At 41.3% G+C, this 21,602-nt stretch overlaps 1 protein-coding gene and 1 long non-coding RNA gene across 12 annotated transcripts in view; both read left to right on the top strand.

The window, feature by feature from the left end:
• The window catches only part of MARK3 (microtubule affinity regulating kinase 3), a 120,011-nt gene that overhangs the window by 7,740 nt on the left and 90,669 nt on the right, over window positions 1-21,602 (top strand). For all 11 annotated transcript variants that reach the window (XM_082737425.1, XM_082737423.1, XM_082737424.1 and 8 more), the window contains exon 2: window positions 20,386-20,577. In XM_082737425.1, the coding sequence (XP_082593551.1) occupies window positions 20,386-20,577 (192 nt within the window). The remainder of the gene's footprint in view (window positions 1-20,385; window positions 20,578-21,602) is intronic.
• Window positions 738-7,376, top strand: LOC309868061. Its single transcript, XR_014313484.1, has 2 exons — window positions 738-3,057; window positions 5,826-7,376. It is a non-coding gene; the product is annotated as an uncharacterized lncRNA (long non-coding RNA).

The raw sequence follows: 21,602 nt of genomic DNA, 5'->3' as shown, positions 1-21,602 counted from the left end.
CCTAGGACCCTGGGATCATGACCTGAGCTGAAGGCAGTCGCTTAACCAACTGAGCCACCCAGGTGCCCAAGTTCCATGAGTTTTTCAAGTTGGTTCTTTGTAAGAAAGTGTGGTTATCGAGTATAAAAATAGTTAGTTTGTTGATCACATACTGTACATCAGGCAACAGTACTAAGTATATAGTATTTCATTTAAAATATATAGTATGGGGATGCCTGGGTGGCTCAGTTGGTTAAGCAGCTGCCTTCGGCTCAGGTCATGATTCCAGCGTCCTGGGATCGAGTCCCATATCGGGCTCCTTGCTCCGCAGGGAGCCTGCTTCTCCCTCTGACTCTGCTGCCACTCTGCCTGCCTGTGCTCTCTCTCACTCTCTCTCTCTCACAAATAAATAAATAAAATCTTTAAAATAAATAAATAAATAAATAAAATATATAGTATGATTTCGGGGTTCCTGGGTGGCTCAGTGGATTAAACCGCTGCCTTCGGCTCAGGTCATGATCTCAGAGTCCTGGGATCGAGTCCCACATCGGGCTCTCTGCTCAGCGGGGAGCCTGCTTCCTCCTCTCTCTCTGCCTGCCTCTCTGCCTACTTGTGATCTCTCTCTGTCAAATAAATAAATAAAATCTTTTAAAATAAATAAATAAAATAAAATATATAGTATGATTTCATTTAATCTGCCTTTTAACTTCCAAGCGCAACTATCTATTGACTAAAGCTGTCTGGGCCTTTTTAAAAAAGTTGATCTCTCTCTTTTTTTAAGATTTTATTTATGTATTTGCCAGAGTGGGTGGGGGGAGCATGAGCACACAAGCAGAAGGAGTGGCAGACAGAGGGAAAAGCATACTCCTTGCTGAGCAAGGAGCCTGACGTGGGACTTGATCCTGGAACCTGGGACCTGAGCTGAGGGCAGACGCTTAACCGACTGAGCCATCCAAGTGTCCCAAAAGTTGATTTCTGAGAATAAATATTTTTTTACATCAAAGTGTTTTGAGAAAACATCTTAGAGACTTAAATTTGAGGGTTATTTTGTTTGTTCTGTATGTAAATTAGGTGAAAGTGGAAATTGGCAATGAGCAGACTATAGGTCACTTTGATTATTTATATAGTACATGATTATTTACATTGTAATTACTTGTAAGAGATTTATATACAGTTTAATATCAGTTAGTGGTACCTGTTATTTAATTTCAAAGAAGGTTGTTCTGGATTCTAAGTAAGATATAGCCAGAATTTTATCCCTGGAATTTCTTTTCAACCTGGAACTAAGCCAGGGATTCCAGCCCTTTCTGATCACCATAGGGAGGACTAAAGCAGACACACCTTGTCTCAGTGTGGAGGGGGGCTGATGCCATGTGAAGGGGGCTGGGGGAAGGAGGAAAAGGAAAAACTATTGTCCCACTTCCATTTTATTTTTATGTATTTCTAAATATTTTTTTAAAGATTTTATTTATTTGAGATAGAGTGTGTGTGCAAGGGTGGGGGGAGGAGCAGAGGGTGAGGGACAAGCAGACACCGTGCTGAGAGTGGAACTTGATTCCAAGCTCCATCCCACGACCCTGAGATCAGGACCCGAGCCCAAATCAGGAGTCAGACACTCCAGTACTTTTGTTTTCTTTCTTTCTTTTGTTTTAAAGTTAACTCTACTCCCAACATGGGGCTTGAACTCACATACAGCCCTGGGATTAAGGGTTGAATGCTCTACTGGCTGAGCCAGCCAGATACCCCATCTCCCCTCTACTTTAAACTATCAAATTAAACCTAAAGGAGAGAACAGATCTCTTCCCTGTGACTATCCCAGCTTTAGTGTTATTTTACACAAGAATTTAAAGAATGTGCTTGGAGTTGGTCTGCAAGTAGTAATAAGGAGTTTGTGCTGATCCCTATATACCTGCTTGTACAATAATCCTTGCACTGTGAGCAAGGATTAATTTTTTTTTTTTTTTTTTTTGAGTCTCACTTTGTCTTCAACGTAGAGTTTTTCAGCACTGCATTCTAGCCACCTGAGTTGTTCAGCCATGGTTAGTCTTATGTGGACTAGGTAAGGCATTTTGTAAGTGGGTTACATGGAATCTTGGTGCTCAGAGTTGAAATTTGAACAGAGCAGGAGGTGTTTTGGTTGTATTTGTTGCTAATAGTTAGGCATTTGCATTTGGGTGGATGTTCATTCACTATTGGGGAGTTTGTATTATGGACATTTCACATGAAAATGTATATTGGTAGAATTTAATATAAAATTTGAATAAACTGAACCTAAAGTTTTATTCTAGAATTTTAGATAACCCAATTCTTTATGCAGTAGGTACCTTTATGACTTCATTGACTACAATAGCAGATTCTAGCTTGAGAATCCTGGAGAGGAGTCCACTTAGAACCATTCCCTAACTCAGCCTTCTGAGAATTGCCAATCCTTATCCAGAAGAATAATTTAAACCAGGGCAATCAACTTTTGTTGTTGAAGGCATTTGAGGTGTTTTTGATTGCATTCTGTTCATGTACTGTCTTTCCTTTTCTTCGCTCCCTTGCTAGCCCTTGCCTATTCCTAGGCTCTCCTTGGTACCCATAGGCATGAATTAGCTCTATTAGTGGAATGGACTAAAGGAGTTTGTTTTCTTCTCTCAAAAGAAGGTTGACATCTAGACGTTACAGATATTTAATGATAAAGAACCTTCCACATACCATGGTAACGTATTCCAGGTTTTTTGTTTTTTGTGTTCATTTATGTTAACTTAGTTCAGGTGTTTTGTTTTAAGATTTTATATGTTTATTTGAGAGAGGAAGAGCATGAACAAGGGGGTAGGGGCAGACGGACAAGCAAATTCCCCTCTGAGCAGGGAGCTCGAAACAAGGCTAGATCCTAGGACCCTGAGATCATGACCTGAGCTGAAGGATGCTGAGCCACCAAGCCGCCCCAGTGCAGGTTCTTTATATTTATTTCCTGCTTATTGTATAGTGGTTCTTAGTAGGGCTGTGGAACAACTGTGGAACTCTACAACTTAGTAGTGTAAAACAATGGCCATTTTATTACCCTCACAGGTTGTGTATAAGGAATTCAGACAGGTGTCGCTCTCGGCCCGCAAGAACGACTCGGAGACTCACGTAGCGGTGAACCTTCTTCTTTAATCACTTTTTTCTTTTCTCCCCCTTTACCCTCGGCGCATGCGTTTTTATACAGGCAGTGTTAACCAATCAAAATGCAGTGCTCATGTACCTCCCGCGAGAGTGGACCTAAATGAACAGCCAATCATATTCAGTCCCTTACAGCTCTTAGAGTAGGCCTCCTGTACTGGCTCCCGACATCTCCCCCTTTTTTATTTATTTATAATGGCTGAGATCGTGCCTGTCTTAGGTTGCCAATCCTCAGCACACATGCTTACCTGTCATCGGGTACTCTCCCTGGTCGAAGAGCCCCTGTCTTAGGTTGCTATGGTGTGGGATCAGTCTTACCCGTCTTTGACTACTGATCTAGCATGCTTAGCCATATCTGGGGGGAGGTACCAGCCTCAAGAGCCATCATGGCTTGAACCATGAGGTGTTATTGTCGTTGATTGCGACGGACACAGCCACACACCCAACGTAACATTAGTATGTTAGCTGTGATTAAGAGAACAGCCATGGCACCAAGTCCGGCCCACTGTTTGAGGAACGAAACAGATTGCTGTCACATTTTTTTCCACTCACTAACAGGTGCAATAGTTACTTTGGTAGAATTTATGGATATAATTTGAGCTCGTAATTGCCTAGTTAAATTTTGAAATTGACGGTTCCAGGTACCATTAAGCATATTTCCTAACTGTCTAGAGAGGTTAGCTGCTAAGGATAGGTTGTTATGAGCTAAAGGGGTGATACAAAGTCCGGCCATATTATGTATGCATCCTATCGACACAATTGACTCTAGGATATCAAGTTGTTCCTGTACAAGATCAACCCTTTGATTTACAATAAGGATCCCAGCATGCAAATTTTGTCCGTTAATTTGTTCTTGCGTAGCCAATGCTTCAGCGACCATTCCTGTGACGTTGTTGAGCGCAGCTGCTGTCTGTACTGACGTTGTCAACGCTACTGCAGCAGCAGTAGCAGCGGCGGCGGATGCTGCGATAGCTGCAATAATGGCTGCTGTTATTCCAAAGTCTCGTTTATGTCGAAGCAGCACCGGCAGGTTGTCGGGGCTCACCTGTACTGGCATCAGGATATACGTCGGTATCTTGGCTATTACTGCCGAGTCTCCCACCGTGGCGTTCCAACATTCTGATAGCAGACAATTCTGGGACTCACAAGAGAGACTAGATGACTTGTTAATAGTAGAAGCATTAAAAACTATGAAGAGAAAGGGAGCTCTAACACAGACGGGCGTTGGTGAGTAACTTATGTGCTTAGCTGAGGTGCAATTGCAAGTAACATTTGTTTCAAATCGAGAGCCTACGTGATAGTTGTACGTACAGTTACGCCATGTAGACCCATTAATAAAGTGAAGGCTTTCCAAGCCTGTACATGCCTGTGCAGCGTTGCAGAGCAGCCACCTATCTAGAAGGTGAGCTGACGCGCCTTGCGCCAGGTCTTGGTAGGTATAATTATAGCCAAAAAAGGTGGAGTAGAGTAAGTGGGGATTTTAGGACTGAATGAGAATCCTGTTCCCACCCAAACTCCTGAGAGGCTACTATGGCAGCCACTCGTGCGGTGCAGCTCGCACAATAGCAGGCCTTGGTGCAGCAAGGTTTATACGGAGGAGGCCCCTCGTAAGGTGGCGCTGTTGGGGCTGGGCGCGTGGGCATAGGATCTAAGTTATCTACCACTTCCGTCTTTGTTTGTAACTGCACCATAGCTCCTTCTTTCACTTTTAATTTCAGCTGTGCCATAACTTCCCCCTGCATTTTGAGCTGCGCCATAGCCTTCTTTAGCTTTTCCTCCTTTTTTGTAAGCTCCTTTTGCATCTTGCTCACCTTTTGGCTTTTGGGAGATTTCCCTCCTCTGCTCCTTTCATCATCACTCGAGCTAGATCCCTCACTGTCTGAGTGTCCATTAGAGCTTTCACTCTCAGAGCTAGTGTCCTTCAAGGAGCCTTTACAAAATTCCTCTTTCACTTGTTCTAAGATCTCCCCTTCCAGTTGCACCACCTGGCGTATGGGCTCTCGCGGGGATTGCAAACAAACTTTCACTAAAGACCAAACGGCCAGGGTTCCCGGCGTAGTGCACGGATCGCGTCTAAGGTCTTCTCCTAAATGCTCCCACTGAGGGATGTTTAATATCCCTTCCTCCAAAAACCAGGGAGCCGTTTGTCCCACTTCTCTCAAAAACAAACAAGCTGTTTTATTTTTTAAAGGAGTACAATTGCTTTAAGGAAATCAGAAAGCGGCCCCAGCATTTTATATGTGGCCATCTCGTTTCCCATACCGGAAAGCTTTACTCTCGTCCTTATCCTAGGAACTTTGCAGCCATCTCGTTTCCCATCCCGGAAAGCTTTCTACGCTCGTCCTCGACTTGAGGAACTTTCCCTGTCACTAGACAGAAATAGGTGCACTCTTTACCTGATCGTTGCCTAACTCCGCGCGTCTCTTCTGCACGAGTTCCCGGGTTTCGGCACCACTTGTCGCTCTTGGCCCGCAAGAACTACTCGGAGACTCACGTAGCGGTGAACCTTCTTCTTTAATCGCTTTTTTCTTTTCTCCCCCTTTACCCTCGGCGCATGCGTTTTTATACAGGCAGTGTTAACCAATCAAAATGCAGTGCTCATGCACCTCCCGCGAGAGTGGACCTAAATGAACAGCCAATCATATTCAGTCCCTTACAGCTCTTAGAGTAGGCCTCCTGTACTGGCTCCCGACAGACAGGGATGGCTTATCTCTGTTTTTCTATGTGGGATTTGAGTTCTGAGGATCTCAAAAGACCAGTGGGATTTGAACAGCTGGGCTGGGAGATCTACATCCCAGATTGCTTCTTCACTCACATATCTGGCACGTTGGTGGAAGGCTGGGCTCAGCCGGGACTTGACAAGAGTGTCTGCCAGGGCTACTCCATCATGGAGGCGGCAGTATGATGAGAATTCCCAGGTTGTTCAGCATTTCAGAAGAGAAAGAAGTTGCCTGTCTTTTATGACCTAGCCTCAGAGGGCACATAGTATTACTTTTGTCATTTTTTCTTGGTTAAATCTGTCACAACCACCCAGATTCAACAGAGGGGACATATACTTTAACCTTGTAATGGGAAGTGTGTCAAAGACATTGGGTTCATGTTTCCAAATCACTGTAATAGTAACTCTTTGGTTTTATAATCCGATTTAGCATTTTATTGTGTGACCTTGGACAAGTTACTTAATTTCTTTTTTGCCCCAGCTTGACCTCACAGGGCTATTACAAGAATAAGGCCTTCTGTGCTCTGGCCTCCCTTCCCTCTTTGCTCTCATCTCCTACCTCTCTGCACCCACTACACCCATAGACCCAGGAGTCTAATTGCTGTTCTGGGAACACACCAGGAACACTTCATTTTGAGGGCCTTGGCATTGCCCTTCTCTTTGAACACGTTTCTTCCAGATATCCTCATGACTGACTTTCACACCTCCTCTTAATACATACCGCCTCAGTGGTTTAATCACCTGTGCCTCTCCCAGTCTCCCCAACCCTGATCTAGTTTTTCTTTTCTCTATTGCAGTTGTTACTTCCTACATCCCATATTATTTACATGTTTCTTATGTAGTTTGTGTTTTGTCAGTTTCCTCTAGTATAAGGAAAGCCCCACAGGGACAGGAGTATTTGTTTTGTTTATTGACGTAACAAATAACCTAGAATATGCTTGCCATTTATTAGAGATGATCAACAAAATATTGGTTGAATTAGTGATTAAATGAGACAGTGTGGCTAAAGCATTTGAAACAGTGCCTGTTACATAGTAACAGTTAAATGTTAACCATTGTTAATGTTGATGGTAACTGTTCTCATCTCTGTCCCTGTGTCCCTAGCCTTTCCCCTCTGTAGTTACTCTACTGAGAGCATCTCCTCTCTCCCTTCTTAAAACCCAAGATAGCTTTCTTTTTTTAAAAAGATTTTATTTACTTATTTTACAGAGAGAGATCACAAGCAGGCAGAGAGGCAGGGAGAGAGAGAGCAGGAAGCAAGCTCCCTGCTAAGCAGAGAGCCTGATGCGGGGCTCGGTCCCAGGACCCTGAGATCATGACCTGAACCGAAGGCAGTGGCTTAACCCACTGAGCCACCCAGGCGCCCCCTAAGACAGCTTTCTTAAAGGGAGGCTTGATGATAGTGTCTGGGCTTGGAAATGGAGAGAAAGATGGTAGTGTAAGACTGGTTGAGGGAGTGATTATGAAGCATGCCTGAGGTAGAGTGGACAAGATGTGGAGCAAAAAAAAGGAACAAAAACAAAGCATACAAGAAGTTGGGATTTGGAATTGCATATCTGGAATAGAAACAAGCCTTCAAATATAAGTAACTCGGGCGGTTAAGTGTCTACCTTCCACTTAGGTCATGATCCCAGAGTCCTGGGATAGAGTCCAGCATCTGGCTCCCTGCTCAACGGGGAGTTTGCTTCTCTGCCCCTCCTGTGGCTCATGTGCTTTCTCTCTCTCTTGCTCACTCTCTTTCTCTCTAAGTAAATAAATAAAATCTTTAAAAAAATATATATATGTAACTTAATCATGACCAAGTTAATTCCCGATCCGTGCCTTAAAAATATTTCACTTTTTTTATGTTGAGATGTAATTGACATATAAAACATACTAGTTTATTAGTATCAGGTGTACAGTGTAATGATTCAATATTTGTATTGATTGTGAAGTGATCACCACAGTAAGTATAGTTAATGAATGATTAACATTCATCACCATGCATAGTTAAAATTTTTTTCTTGTGATGAGAATTTTAAGATCTACTCTCTTAGCAACTTGCAAACATACAATACAGTATTATTATCTAAAATCACCATGTTGCACATTTACATGTGTAGGTTTTTTTTTTTAATCCAAGGAAATAACACCATCTACTCGGGGTTGTTGTGATTGAAGAAAATAACACCGATAACGTGCTTGGCCCAGTCCACACCACTTCATGGGCATTCTGTGGATGTTAATTCCCTCTTAAGACAGTTTCTGTAGTGTTATTCTAAATAACTAGATAATCTAAAGTCTTTGGTTTAGCATTCCAAGTTCTTGATATACCTTTCTAGCTTTATTTCTAACTGCTCAACTATATAACCTTAATACCCAACCAGATAATTCTGCTTGGCTATTTGTTTACCCAGAGATCTCACCCCTGGTGGTTGCCAGGTCCTGTGTTCTGAGACTGCAGAGGTACTCACAGTCTAGTACTTTAGGATAGGGATTAATTAAGCTAAGGGTTGGGGATAGAAAGGGGAACAAGGCAGAAAGGACTGCCTAGCCATGAGCATAGAGATAAGTTGCCAGCTAGGGATTGCCGCTTGTATTAGTTACTGTGCTCCAGGTTAGCTCTTCAGCTGGGTTAGGAGTGCTGAAAGCTTTGGCACCATGCTTTATTTCATCACTTTGTAGTGCCTGGCACTTAGTTGCTTAGCCTGTAGTTAACTGGTCAAAAGCTACTGAGTGAAAGTTTTCTTTAGCCACAATTTATTTTGCCTTACAATCCTTCTGAGTAAATTATTTTTCAGTCCATTTCATTATTATGATAATTTACCTGTTTTACTAGTAATAGTTTATTCAAAGTGAAACCAATTTCACTGAAATTATGGATATGAGCAATAATAGTTCATCATTTCTGTTTTTCATATTCTTAGAAACTTCTTGTAAATTCAGCTGCAGAAAGTCACCTTATCTTTGGTCAGTGTGAGCTCCTTCTCTTGTTTTATTTACTTTTCTTAATTCCCATATATGTTTCCCATATCCCTCCAAGAGTGACTGTTCTTTGTTTAATACATTGTAATGTGTGTATATGTATGTGCCCTTACAAAGTGTACATTGGCCCTTCATGTAAATACTGCATATGTCTCATCCATGCATCTGATCTTTTCTGACCACTGGCTAGCACACTCCGTGGTGTGCATCTGTCTACCATACTTGACATATCTGCTCGCTGGTGTTAGATATTCCACTTCCTGCAGCCACAAAAATGCTATAGTAAGTATCTTCATGTGTGTCTGTTACAGAGCTGTGTGGGAATTTCTTGGGATGTATAGCTAGAAATGGACTTGCTCTGTCACAGAAAATATAGATAGGGCCAGAAGTTGCCCTTTTGGATGGCTACATCAGTCCACACTCCTGTGAGTAGTGCAGAGTATCCCTAGTTCCTGGCATCATTTAGCATTATTCAGTTTTAATTTTTTGTAAGCCTGTTACGTGCAATGCGATAGCTCATTGTTAACTTGTATTTCTGTATGATTCTTATTAGCTCTATATATTCCTTGGCTTTTGGAGTGTTCTGTAATTGCTCTTTCTCCTCTGTCATTTTTCTCTTGGGTTGTTGTCTTTTTCTTATTGATTCTTAGGCATTCCTTCATTTTCTAGATGTTACTCTGATAGATGTTTTATTTATTTTTTAGGGTTTTTTTTTTCTTTTTTTTTTTTTTAAGATATTTTATTTGAGAGAGAGAGAGAACGAGCATGAATAGGGGCAGGGGCAGAGCTAGAGGGAGAAGCAGACTCCCCACTGAGCAGGGAAGCCTTACATGGTGTCCAGTCCAGGACCCTGAGATCATGACCTGAGCCAAAGGCAGAGGCTTAACCCACTGAGCCACCCAGTCGCCTTCTGTCATCTTTCTGTAATGCCCTTTATTGAACAAATCCTTAATTTTGGTGTTACCAACATAAGCTTTTGCCTTGTTTTTGTGCTTTTAATTTGAAGCTATACTCAAATACCCGGATCACAAGGATATTCTCTTTTATTTCATTTCTTAACCTTTTATCATTTTACCTTTCATGTGTATATTTTTAATCCCTTTAGACCAAGCGTGCCTTGCATATGGTCTCAGGTAGGGATCTAGTTTTATTTTTCTTCATAGGCTTATGTGTGAACAGGTTTTCCCACTGGTTTATAGGTCCCTTTTCATTGTATCTTATATTCCTACATACTTATATCTTACAGTTTTGTATTGTGGTGCACAGGGCTGTTTGTCCATTTTGCCCATACCCCACAGGTTTTCTGTTCTTTTTCATGACTGTGGCTTTGTAGTCTATCATATGAGACCATATAGTATTTGTCTTTGATATATTTCACTATCTGTATATATATCTTCTCTATTGAACTTTTTTTTTTTAAAGATTTTATTTATTTATTTGACAGAGAGAGATTACAAGTAGGCAGAGAGGCAGGCAGAGAGAGAGAGGAGGAAGTAGGCTCCCCGCTGAGCAGAGAGCCCGTTGCGGGACTCGATCCCAGGACCCTGGGATCATGACCTGAGCCGAAGGCAGCGGCCTAACACACTGAGCCACCCAGGCGCCCCTCTATTGAACTTTTTATTTTGAAATAGTTGTAAACTTAGATAAAAATTGCCAAAGTAGTACAGAGTTCATTTATGCCTTTCACCCAGATTCCCCTAATGTTAACACCTACGTAACCATGGTTCAGTTGTGAAAGCCAGAAAATTGATACTGGTTTGACAGTGTTAATGATGATGATTACAGAATTTATTTGAATTTTCACTAGTTTTTCTTCAGGGTTCTTTTTCTTTTCTAGAATCCAGTCAGAGATCCCACATTACATTTAGTTGTGTCTCCTTAGTCTTCTCCAATTTGTAATGATTCCTCTGTCTCTATCTTTTATGCTCTTGACAGTTTTCTTTTTTTTAAGATTTTATTTATTTGCCAGAGATAGAGAGAGAGAGTACACACAAGCAGGCAGAGAGGCAGGCAGAGGCAGCGAGAGAAGCAGGCTCCCCGCCAAGCAAGGAGCCCGATATGGGACTCGATACCAGGACCTTGGAATCATGACCCGAGCCGAAGGCAGCGGCTCAACCAACTGAGCCACCCAGGCGTCCCTGGTACTATGTTTAATAGGAGTTTTGATAGTGGGTACCCTTGTCTTGTCCTGATCTTAAAGGAAAAGCTTATCCTTTCACCATTTATTATATTAGCTGTAGTTCTCACGTATATAGACTTCTTATGTCAAGATAATGTTTTTTCATTGCCTAATTTGCCAAGCGTTATCACCATAAATGGATGTTGACTTTTAAGTCTGGGATTTTGTTGGATGCCTTTTCTGTGTCTGTCAAGATGATCATGCATTTATTTTCTTTTACTGTTAATGTGGTATATCACATTGATTGATATACCAAATTATCCTTACATCCCAGGGATAAATCCCTTTTTATCATGGTAAACAGTCCTTTCACTTTGCTGCTGAATTCAGTGTGCTAGTATTAAGAATGGAGAATTTTTGCATCATATTCATCAGGGATTTGGCCTCTTGTTTTTTTTTTAGTCGTGTCCTTTTCTACTTAAACCTGATTTAAGTCGGCTTCTCAAGTTTCAGGTTGATGGTTTCCCAGATAGACACAAGGAAAAGCCTGGAACCGTATTTATTATGGTAAATTAAAAATAAAATTTGGTGTGTACCTTAGGTATATTCTCATTTGTATCTTTTGGTTGTGTGATTTATATTTGATGACTCTTACATACGGACTTTTTTTTAGAGAAAAACTAATATGTAGTACATAAAATGGAATGCGTTCCCCATTCATTTTTCTTATTGCTTCTTACATTAGCATTGATAGATAGTAATACTTCGGCTGAAAGTAAAAAACCCAAACATAATGGCTTAACCAAATAGGGGTTTGCTTTTCTCAAAAAAGACATCTAGGGAGCTTCTAGCTTTGGTTCAGTAGTACAGTAATATTGGAGTTGGTGGTTTTTATTTTTTTCTTTTCTTTTCTTTTTTAAGATTTTATTTGACAGAGAGAGAGACAGTGAGAGAGGGAACACAAGCGGGGAGAGTGGGAGAGGGAGAGCCAGGCCTCCCTCGGAGCAGGGAGCCCCATGTGGGGCTTGATCCCAGGACCCTGGGATCATGAGAAGGCAGACGCTTAACAACTGAGCCACCCAGGCGCTCCTGGAATTGGTGGTTTTTAATTTTTTTTAATTTTTTATTTTTTTAAAGATTTTATTTATTTATTTGACAGAGAGAGATCACAAGTAGGCAGAGAGGCAGGCAGAGAGAGAGAGAGGAGGAAGCAGGCTCCCTGCTGAGCAGAGAGCCCGATGCGGTACTCGATCCCAGGACCCTGAGATCATGACCTGGGCCGAAGGCAGCGGCTTAACCCACTGAGCCACCCAGGCGCCCTGGAATTGGTGGTTTTTAAAAAAAAAAAAACTTTTTTCTTTCATGTTTGAGACCTTATGGCTGCAGGATAACTTCTCCATCTTCAGTTATGGTTGTTTTTTGAAGGCTCGATAAAGGAGGAAGGGACTGTACTAGTGTATCTGTTCCCCTTTATGAGAAACAAAAGATTTTCCCAGAACCCCCATCCCCCAGCCTTCATTAATGAGAACTGGCCAGAACCAAGCCATACAGTACATCTAACTGCAGAGAAGTTTGAGGAGATAAGTATTTAATTGGCCTTGTAGCCTTGCCAAACACATCCAGGTTCTCTTGGTAATGAAGAAGGGAGAATTTAATACTGAGTAGGTAGCTATATTGTTTGCTCCATTCTTTGCTTCCATATATCACCTGGAAAATTAAATGTTTTGCATTAGGGTTTTTATTTTGAAAACGGACACTTTATGAATTTGTTAATAATTTCCTGTCCTTGGCTTGCTTTTGATTATTTTCAGTAGCAGTGGCCGTAATCTCATTTTCATGGTGGCTGAAGTGATGTAAGCTCAAATCCATGGGAGAGAAGTTTCAGGACTCCCTCAATCTTTAAGAACTAAATTTAACAGCTTTGAGTACCAATTACATGCTTAGTGCTGCCACACAATGTTGTAATATGAATAATGAAGAATTCTATAACCTTTTTACCTTTTTTTTTTTTTTTTTTTTGGTCCTCACATTGATTACTGGCTGGCTCCTTAGGGAGAAGGAAAAAAAAAAGCCTGTGCATGAACTAATTGGCTAATAGTACAAGAATTTAGAATTATTTGTTAAAATGATTAGTATCCATACTGAGTGCTATAAGATTAGAAACTTTTGGGGCGCCTGGGTGGCTCAGTGGGTTAAGCCGCTGCCTTCGGCTCAGGTTATGATCTCAGGGTCCTGGGATTGAGCCCCGCATCGGGCTCTCTGCTCAGCAGGGAGCCTGCTTCCTCCTCTCTCTCTGCCTGTCTCTCTGCCTGCTTGTCATCTCTCTCTGTCAAATAAATAAAAATTAAAAAAAAAAAAGTCTAAAAAAAAAGATTAGAAACTTTTTTCCTTTAGGGTCACTGATAGAAGCATGGGAAGAATAAAATGAAGGCCAAGTAGAAGCACTACTAACTGTTACAGGGCCATATCAAACTAATGTAAGAAGCAATAAGAAATGAATGGGGAATGCATTCCATTTTATGTTATACCTCTGACTTAAAAATGTGTCCATGTATAAGAGCCATCAAATTTAAATAATTATGTAGCTGGAAGACACAAATGAGAATATACCTTAGACACACATATACCCCCAGAAATTATCTTTAATTTTTTTAACGCAATAAATATGATTCCAGGTTTGCCTTTCTACCTACCTGAAAGCACCAACTTGAAATTTGAGAAGCCTGCTTAAGAAATCAGTTTTAACTTGAAAAGGACCCTACTAGAAGACCATAGGCCAATATCCCTGATGAATACATTGCTTCTGTTTTGAGAGAATTTTTTTGTTTCTGAGAGAGAATGTTTTTTGTTAAGATTTCATTTTTAAGGGGTACCTGGGTACTCAGTTGGTTAAGTGTCTGCCTTCAGCTCAGGTCATGATGCCGGAGTCCAGGATGGAGCCCTACTTCAGGCTCCCTGCTGCCCCTCTACCTTTCCCTGTGCTTCTACTCTCTCACTCTCTCTTGCTGTCTCAAATAATAAAAATCTTTTTTTTTTCCTTCAAGATTTTATTTATTTAATTATTTGTCAGAGAGATAGAGAGCACGCAGGCAGAGTGGCAGTCAAAGGTGGAGAGAGAAGCAGGCTCCCCGCCAAGCAAGGAACCCGATGAGGGACTTGATCCCAGGACCCTGGGATCATGACCTGAGCCGAAGGCAGTAGCTTTACTGGCTGAGCCACCCAGGTATCCCTCAAATAATAAAATCTTTTTTAAAAAAAGATTTTGGGGCGCCTGGGTGGTTCAGTCAGTGAAGTGTCTGCCTTCGGCTCAGGTCATGATTTCAGGGTCCTGAGATTAAGCCCTGCGTTGGGCTCCCTGCTCAGCAGAGAGCCTCCTTCTCTCTCTACCTCCGCTGTTGCCCTTTTTGTGCTCTCTCTCTCAAATGAATAAACAAAATCTTAAAAAAAAAAAAAAAAAGAAGAAGAAGAAGATTTGTATTCTGTATACCCAACATGGCGCTCTAACTCACAACCCCGAGATCAAGAGTCCCGTTCTGGGCACCTGGGTGGCTCAGTAGGTTAAAGCCTCTGCCTTTGGCTCGGGTCATGATCCTAGGGTCCTGATCCCAGGGTCCTGGGATCGAGCCTCACATCGGGCTCTCTGCTCAGCAGGAAGCCTGTTTCCTCCTCTCTCTGCCTGCTTCTCTGCCTACTTGTGATCTCTGTCAAATGAATAAATAAAATCTTAAAAGAAAAAAAAAGTTCCATGCTTTACCAACTGAACCAGCCAGGCACCATTAGATTTTTTAATTTAAGGGCTTTATGTTAAGGAAACATCAAACTAAATATACTAAGTTTAACTCTCTTGTAATTTAACAGGCATCATGTATTTCAATCCATTGTCTGAGTTTATAGGCTAATGGGGGAAATAGAAGTTTCTTTTTTGGTTTGTGTTATGATTGTTTATTTGCATGAGTATATTAGTTTAGTATAAATGAGTATATTAGTTTAGGTTAAGTTATACTGTGATAACATACACAATCCAAATTCTAGTGGATTAACACAGTAAAAACCTTTGTTTACACAGTTTGCCAGAGGGCTCATTGGCTCCATGAAGATTGAGCTCCCTGCCCAGGCCAGTTTGGTCCTGTGCCCTTCCTTCTGCCTTTGGGCAATGCTCAGGATTCAGGAGAGCAGAAAATGGTTGGAGTCAAGCACCAGCAGTTAAGTGCTTCTGCATGGGAATGCCATGTCACTTTCACTTACATCCCATTGGCTACACTTAGGCACATGGCTTTGCCAACTCAAATGAGGGAAGCTGGTGTGAGTCCCTTTGTGAAGTCAGTGGACTCCTCCACAAACCCGGAAGCTTAAGAGTCAATATGGTGGATAATAGTTGTCTACAAAATGTAGCATAATATAGATAGATACAAAGTATCTCTGGAGCCCAAAGGAAAAGAAAAAAAAATCTGATGGGTTGCAGGAAGAGTCTCGGAAAGCTTCACAAAGACAGTAACAAATGATACGATCCAAAGATAAAGGAATGAGTAGGGTTTTCTTAGGTTTGAAGAGAAGAAAGGGCATTCAAACTGAGGGACCAGGACCATGCTACAGAGTAGTGGATGCTGTATCCTGAAAGGAGGAATGGATTAGATCACAGAGAACATGGGGTTCTTTTCCCATTCATTCAGAAACAATGTATTGCACAGCTGCTCTGTGCCAGATACTGCTCCCAAGTTCTGGAAGTATTTGATAATGAACAAAACAGACAAAAATCCTTGTCCTCCTGAAGGTTACATCTAGTGGATGCTAAAGAGGTACTCTTTTATCATAAGTAGGTTGGGAAGTAAGAGTAAGCAAAGGTATAAACTTTGGACACCTGTGCATTTTAAGATTCTTTTAATACTTGTATTTTACGTGCAATAGAAGACAGTTGATTTGCACGTGTTAATATTTTGTCCATTTAACTGTGCCTCATTCTAGAAAGTAATGCATGAAAAGCTGGATTTATAAAACATTTAAATTAGAAAATAATTTTTAGGGGTGCCTGGGTGGCTCAGTGGGTTAAAGCCTCTGCCTTCGGCTCAGGTCATGATCCTGGGGTACTGGGATCGAGTCCCGCGTTGGGCTCTCTGCTCAGCAGGGAGCCTGCTTCCTCCTCTCTCTCTCTCTCTGCCTGCCTCTCTGCCTACTTGTGAGTTCTGTCTGTCAGATAAATAAATAAAATCTTTTAAAAAAAAAGAAAATAATTTTTTCATTACAAAAGCTTTTTAACCCAAATTTTGGATAGTAGTATAATTTTTTAATAGAATTTTTTTTTAAGATTTTATTTATTTCTTTGACAGAGAGAGATCACAAGCAGGCAGAGAGGCAGGCAGAGAGAGAGGAGGAAGCAGGCTCCCTGCTGAGCAGAGAGCCCGATGCGGGGCTCAATCCCAGGACCCTGAGATCATGACCCGAGCCGAAGGCAGCGGCTTAACCACTGAGCCACCCAGGAGCCCCAGTAGTATAATTTTTTTTTAATTTATTTATTCATGAGGGACAGAGAGGCAGAGGTAGAGGGAGAAGAGGTTCCCCTTGGAGCAGGGAAACTGATGTGGGACTTGATCCTGTGGGATCATGACATGAGCCAAAGGCAGATGCTCAACCAACTGAGCCATCCAGGCACCCAGATAGTAGTATAATTTTAATGACTGTATTTTCATTGTGTAAATAGTAAAACCACTTGACACGTAGCTCATGGGAACAGGTTTTTGTTTTATGCACTGCTGTGTTTCCAGTACCCAAAACAAAGCCTGGCACATACATGCATAGAATCTGGGGTGCCTGGGTGACTCAGTCAGTTCAGCAGCTGCCTTCGGTTCAGGTTGTGGTTCCTGGGACTGAACCTTGAGTTGGGCTCCCTGCTTAGTGGGGAGCCTGATTCTCCCTCTCGTGCTTCTCCCTCTCCCCCTGCTTGTGTTCCCTCTCTTGCTGTGTCTCTCTGTCAAATAAATAAACAAAATATTTTTAAATAAATAAATAAATAGATAAACCATACTCCATTTGATATACAAAATTGCATTACAGCAGCACTTTAAAAAAAAAAAAGATTTTATTTATTAATTTGACAGAGATCACAAATAGGCAGAGAGAGAAGGGGAAGCAGGCTCCCTGCTGAGCAGAGAGCCCGATGCGGGGCTCCATCCCAGGACCCTGGGATCATGACCTGAGCCGAAGGCAGAGGCTTTAACCCACTGAGCCACCCAGGCGCCCCAGCAGCACGTTTTGTTTACGAGTGTACCTGTTTTGTGTGAAGCTCTCCTCTTATAACTTAGTTGCTATTTTAGTTTTATTTCTTTGATAAACAGATCCTCATTTATAAATAGGCTATTTCTCCAAAGTTCTTATTTGGAAATTAGAATCCTTTTTGTTATAGGAACAGTATTACAAATGACTTACATTTGTAGCTGGTTTATAAAAGCCTATTTTACTTTAAATAATACATTTACAATAAAAACAAAAAAATTGTGTGCATGCAGTATTATATGATAATGAAATAAAACAGAAGCGAACCTGTCCTAAAACCTGGTACATGAGGGAGAAATACTTAATTAGAGGATATGAGGAAGTAGATGGAGTTTAACAGGGAAATTCTGAAAAACATCTTTGAAGACTTCAGAAGCTAGTTGCACAAATGCTTAAGCTTTTACTTTAGAACACTTGTTTTTCCACACAAGTGGACATTTTCCTGCATAAAAAGAAAAGAGAAAAGAATGAAGATTTCCTGTGTACGTATGAGTGCTGGGAGAGAAAGCAGTGCCCTAGAGGCAGGCAGTGGGCCACAGCATCCTTCATGTGGGGCAAAAGGAAGCACGAAGCAGCTGGATATTTATGCATGCAGGATTGTACACAGTGGGTGTTTGTAATTCTAGTACTTTTCTATTTAATATGGTTAGAGGTATGTATGCTTTGTTCTACTTTTATGGAGCATGTTGAGTATTCATTTAACATTGATCAAGGACCACATAGTCTTGCTGGGTTTTTTTTTTTAAGTTTTTATTTTTGTTTTTAAAAATTTTATTTATTTGTTTATTTTAAGATTTTATTTATTTATTCAACAGAGAGAGATCACAACTAGGCAGAGAGGCAGGTGGAGAGAGAGAGGAGGAAGCAGGCTTCCCACCAAGGAGAGAGCACGATGCAGTGCTCGATCCCAGGGCACCTGGGATCATGACCTGAGCCAAAGGCAGAGGCTTTAACCCTCTGAGCCACCCAGGCGCCCCCAAAATTTTATTTATTTATTTGACAGAGATCACCAGTAGGCAGAGAGGCAGACGGGGCAGGGCGCAGGGGCGGGGAGACAGGTTCCCCGCCAAGCACAGAACCCGACGCAGGGCTCAATCCCAGGACCCTGGGATTGTGACCCAAGCTGAAGACAGAGGCTCTAACCCACTGAGCCACCCAGGCACCCCTAAAGTTTTTATTTTAATTCCAGTTAATGTATGGTGTTATATTAGTTAAAGGTGTATGATACAGTGACTCAACAACTCCATACATGACCTGGTGCTCGTTGAACCAAGCGTGCTCCCTAATCCCCATCACCTCTTTCCCCCATTCCCTCACCCACCTCCCCCCCAATAACCATCAGTTCTCTATAGTTAAGAGTCTGTTCTTTGGTTTGACTCACTCTCTCTCTCTTCCCCCCACCCTTTACACATCTGTTTTGTTCCTTAAATTCCACATATGAGTGAAATCATATGGTGTCTGTCTTTCTCTGACTGACTGACTTTGCTTTGCATTTATGCCCTCTGGATCCATCCATGTTGTTGCAAATAGGAAATTCATTCTTTTTTATGGGTGAATAGTATTTCATTGTGTGTGTATGTGTGTGCGTGTATCTCCTTTTTTTTTTTTTTTAAGTTTATTTGAGAGCATTGGGGGGTGGGGCAGAGGAAGAGGGAGAAGTGAATCCCCGTGAGCAGGGAGCCTGACATGTGGCTCAATCCCAGGACTCTGAGATCATGACCTGAGCTCAATGGACTGAGCTGCCCAGGTACCCCTGTATCTTCTTTATCCATTCATCAGTCTGTGGACATCGGGCTGTTTCCACATCTTGGCTGTTGTAAATAATGCTGCTATATAATAGGGATGCATGTACCCCTTTGAGGTAGTGTTTTTGTTTTTTGAGTGTAAATACCCAGTAGTGTGATTGCTGGGTCATAGGGTAGCTCTATTTTTAACTTTTTGAGGAACGTCTGCACTGTTTTCCAGAGTGGCTGCACCAGTGTGCATTCCCACCAGCAGTGCATGAGGGTTCGCCTTTCTCCATGTCCTTACCAACACCTGTTGTTTCTTGTGTTGTTGATTTTAGCCTTCTGACAGGTGTGAGGTGATATCACATTGTAGTTTTAATTTGAATTTCACTGATGATGAGTCATAATGAGCTGCTTTTTATATGTCTATTGGCCATCTGTATATATTTTGAGAAATATCTGTTCATATCTTCGCATTTTTAAAAAACTGGATTATTTGGATTTGGGGTGTTGAATTTGATAAGTTCTTTATATATTTTGAGTACTAACTCTTTAACAAATACATCATTTGCAGATATCTTTTCCCATTCTGTAGGTTGCCTTTTTTTATTTTATTTTTTAAGATTTTATTTATTTATTTGACAGAGAGAGAGATCACAAGTAGGCAGAGAAGCAGGCCGAGAGAGAGGAGGTTGCAGGCTCCCCACTGAGCAGAGAGCCTGATGTGGGGCTCGATCCGAGGACCCTGGGATCATGACCTGAGCCGAAGGCAGAGGCTTAACCCACTGAGCCACCCAGGCACCCTTCTCTAGGTTGCCTTTTAGTTCTATTGATTGTTTCCTTTGCTGTGAAGAAGTTTTATATAATAATGTAGTGCCAGTTATTTATTTTTGCATTTGTTTCCCTTGCCTCAGGGGACCTGTCCAGAAAAAAAGTTGCTACAGCCTCTGTCAGAGAAGTTAATTGCCTGTGCTGTCTAATCTGGCTGCTGCTTGAAACACATTATTTTGAATTACTGTTAGCAGCATAGTGTAGAAAGAAATTGGGAATACAGATTCTCTTTGGATCTTTCACTAAATAGTGACATGGCCCTGAATAAATCACAAAAATCTCTTCCTCTGGTGAGGGATCATATGTACAAGTGCACTTAATAGCTGATGGACAGGTTACATTCTTTCTGATGTAATGCAGTCTTGTTACTCCTATTTTATGTTGCAGGCACATACAGAAAATATCTCATTTCCTTCTGAACACCCACTTCAACCCTTGATATTTTTCTTCTCAGCATTTGCTTGTTTTCCTCATAGATTTAGATCATGTTGGGCAAATTCCTTTAAAGTGCTAGATGCATTAAGATTAAAAATAAAGCAGTAATGTTTTGTTTCTTCAACTAGGGGCTTTTAAAATTTGGCAAGTACTATGTGTTCTTTCATTTCCTTATTTTTGTGTATGTTATATTGTAGCACACGTCACATGGAGATGGGCGGCCAGAAGTTTCTTCTCGCACTGGGCGCTCTGGAGCTCGGTGTAGAAACTCTATAGCTTCCTGTGCTGATGAACAACCTCACATCGGAAACTACAGACTGTTGAAAACAATCGGCAAGGGGAATTTTGCAAAAGTGAAATTGGCAAGACACATCCTTACAGGCAGAGAGGTAAATATTAAGCCTAATTTCTCTTATGACACCAACTCTATTTAGTTTCATATGAGAGAGAGAGAGGAAGATAATGTATATATTTGAGTTAATTTCTAAGCTAATTAAATATTGTTTTTAAGAACAAGAAACTTACATACTAGTTATCTGGGAGTTCTTTTGCTTTCTCATTTATTTAAATGAAGTAAGTATTACATCAAATATTTGAGCTTTTGCCTTAAAAAATGGGTAGTGTCTTGTTCTTTTTCAGTGTAAACCTCTGCCACCAGAGTAAAAATTCCTCTGAACTTCATGTATAAGCTCATAGTACTTGCAAATCAATAGTGTTGTCTGTTCTTAGAGATTTTATCATAAAGAAGTTTCTCATTTTCCCAGATAAACTTTTCTCAAAGCTTATGTTTGATTGGTTGTTGTGTAGGAAGGCATATGCTTTCCCGACTTTTGTGGTTGGCTTTCGGTTCAGCTCCATTCTGTGTTTATCAAAAGTACATTGGTTAAAACTACTAAATTGACTCCCTCCTGTTCTACATGTATAATACAGAACCTGTTTTGCTTCCTTGACTTCTTTCATTTAGATCTTTATGCCTGCTCTTCCCTCTGCTTGAAATACACTTCACCCTTTTGTGTGGGATCACTTCTGGGAAGGAGTTGTTGACAGACTCTCTTTTCCCAGGCATGGGACTCAGGTTAAAAATCCTGATACTTCCCCTAATATAGCATGCTTTATATTACATTGGAACTGCTTATTTCCCAATCTTTCTCTCCAGGCTTTAGGGCAGATACCCATACTTAACACAGTGTTTGGCACATAGTAGGTGCTTAATAAATGCATGTTGAATGATTGTAATGGTACTTTTTTTTTTAAAGATTTTATTTATTTATTTGATAGAGATCACAAGTAGGCAGAGAGGCAGGCAGAGGGGGTTGGGGGGAAGCAGGTTCCCTGCTGAGCAGAGAGCCCGATGTGGGACTCGATCCCAGGACTCCGAGATCATGACCTGAGCCAAAGGCAGAGGCCCAACCCA

This window comes from Mustela nivalis (genome assembly GCF_964662115.1).
Source record: "Mustela nivalis genome assembly, chromosome: 6".
NCBI classification, from domain to species: domain Eukaryota; kingdom Metazoa; phylum Chordata; class Mammalia; order Carnivora; family Mustelidae; genus Mustela; species Mustela nivalis.
The sequence above is the reverse complement of the archived record's forward strand: the minus strand, read 5'-3'. Positions and strand labels throughout refer to the sequence as shown.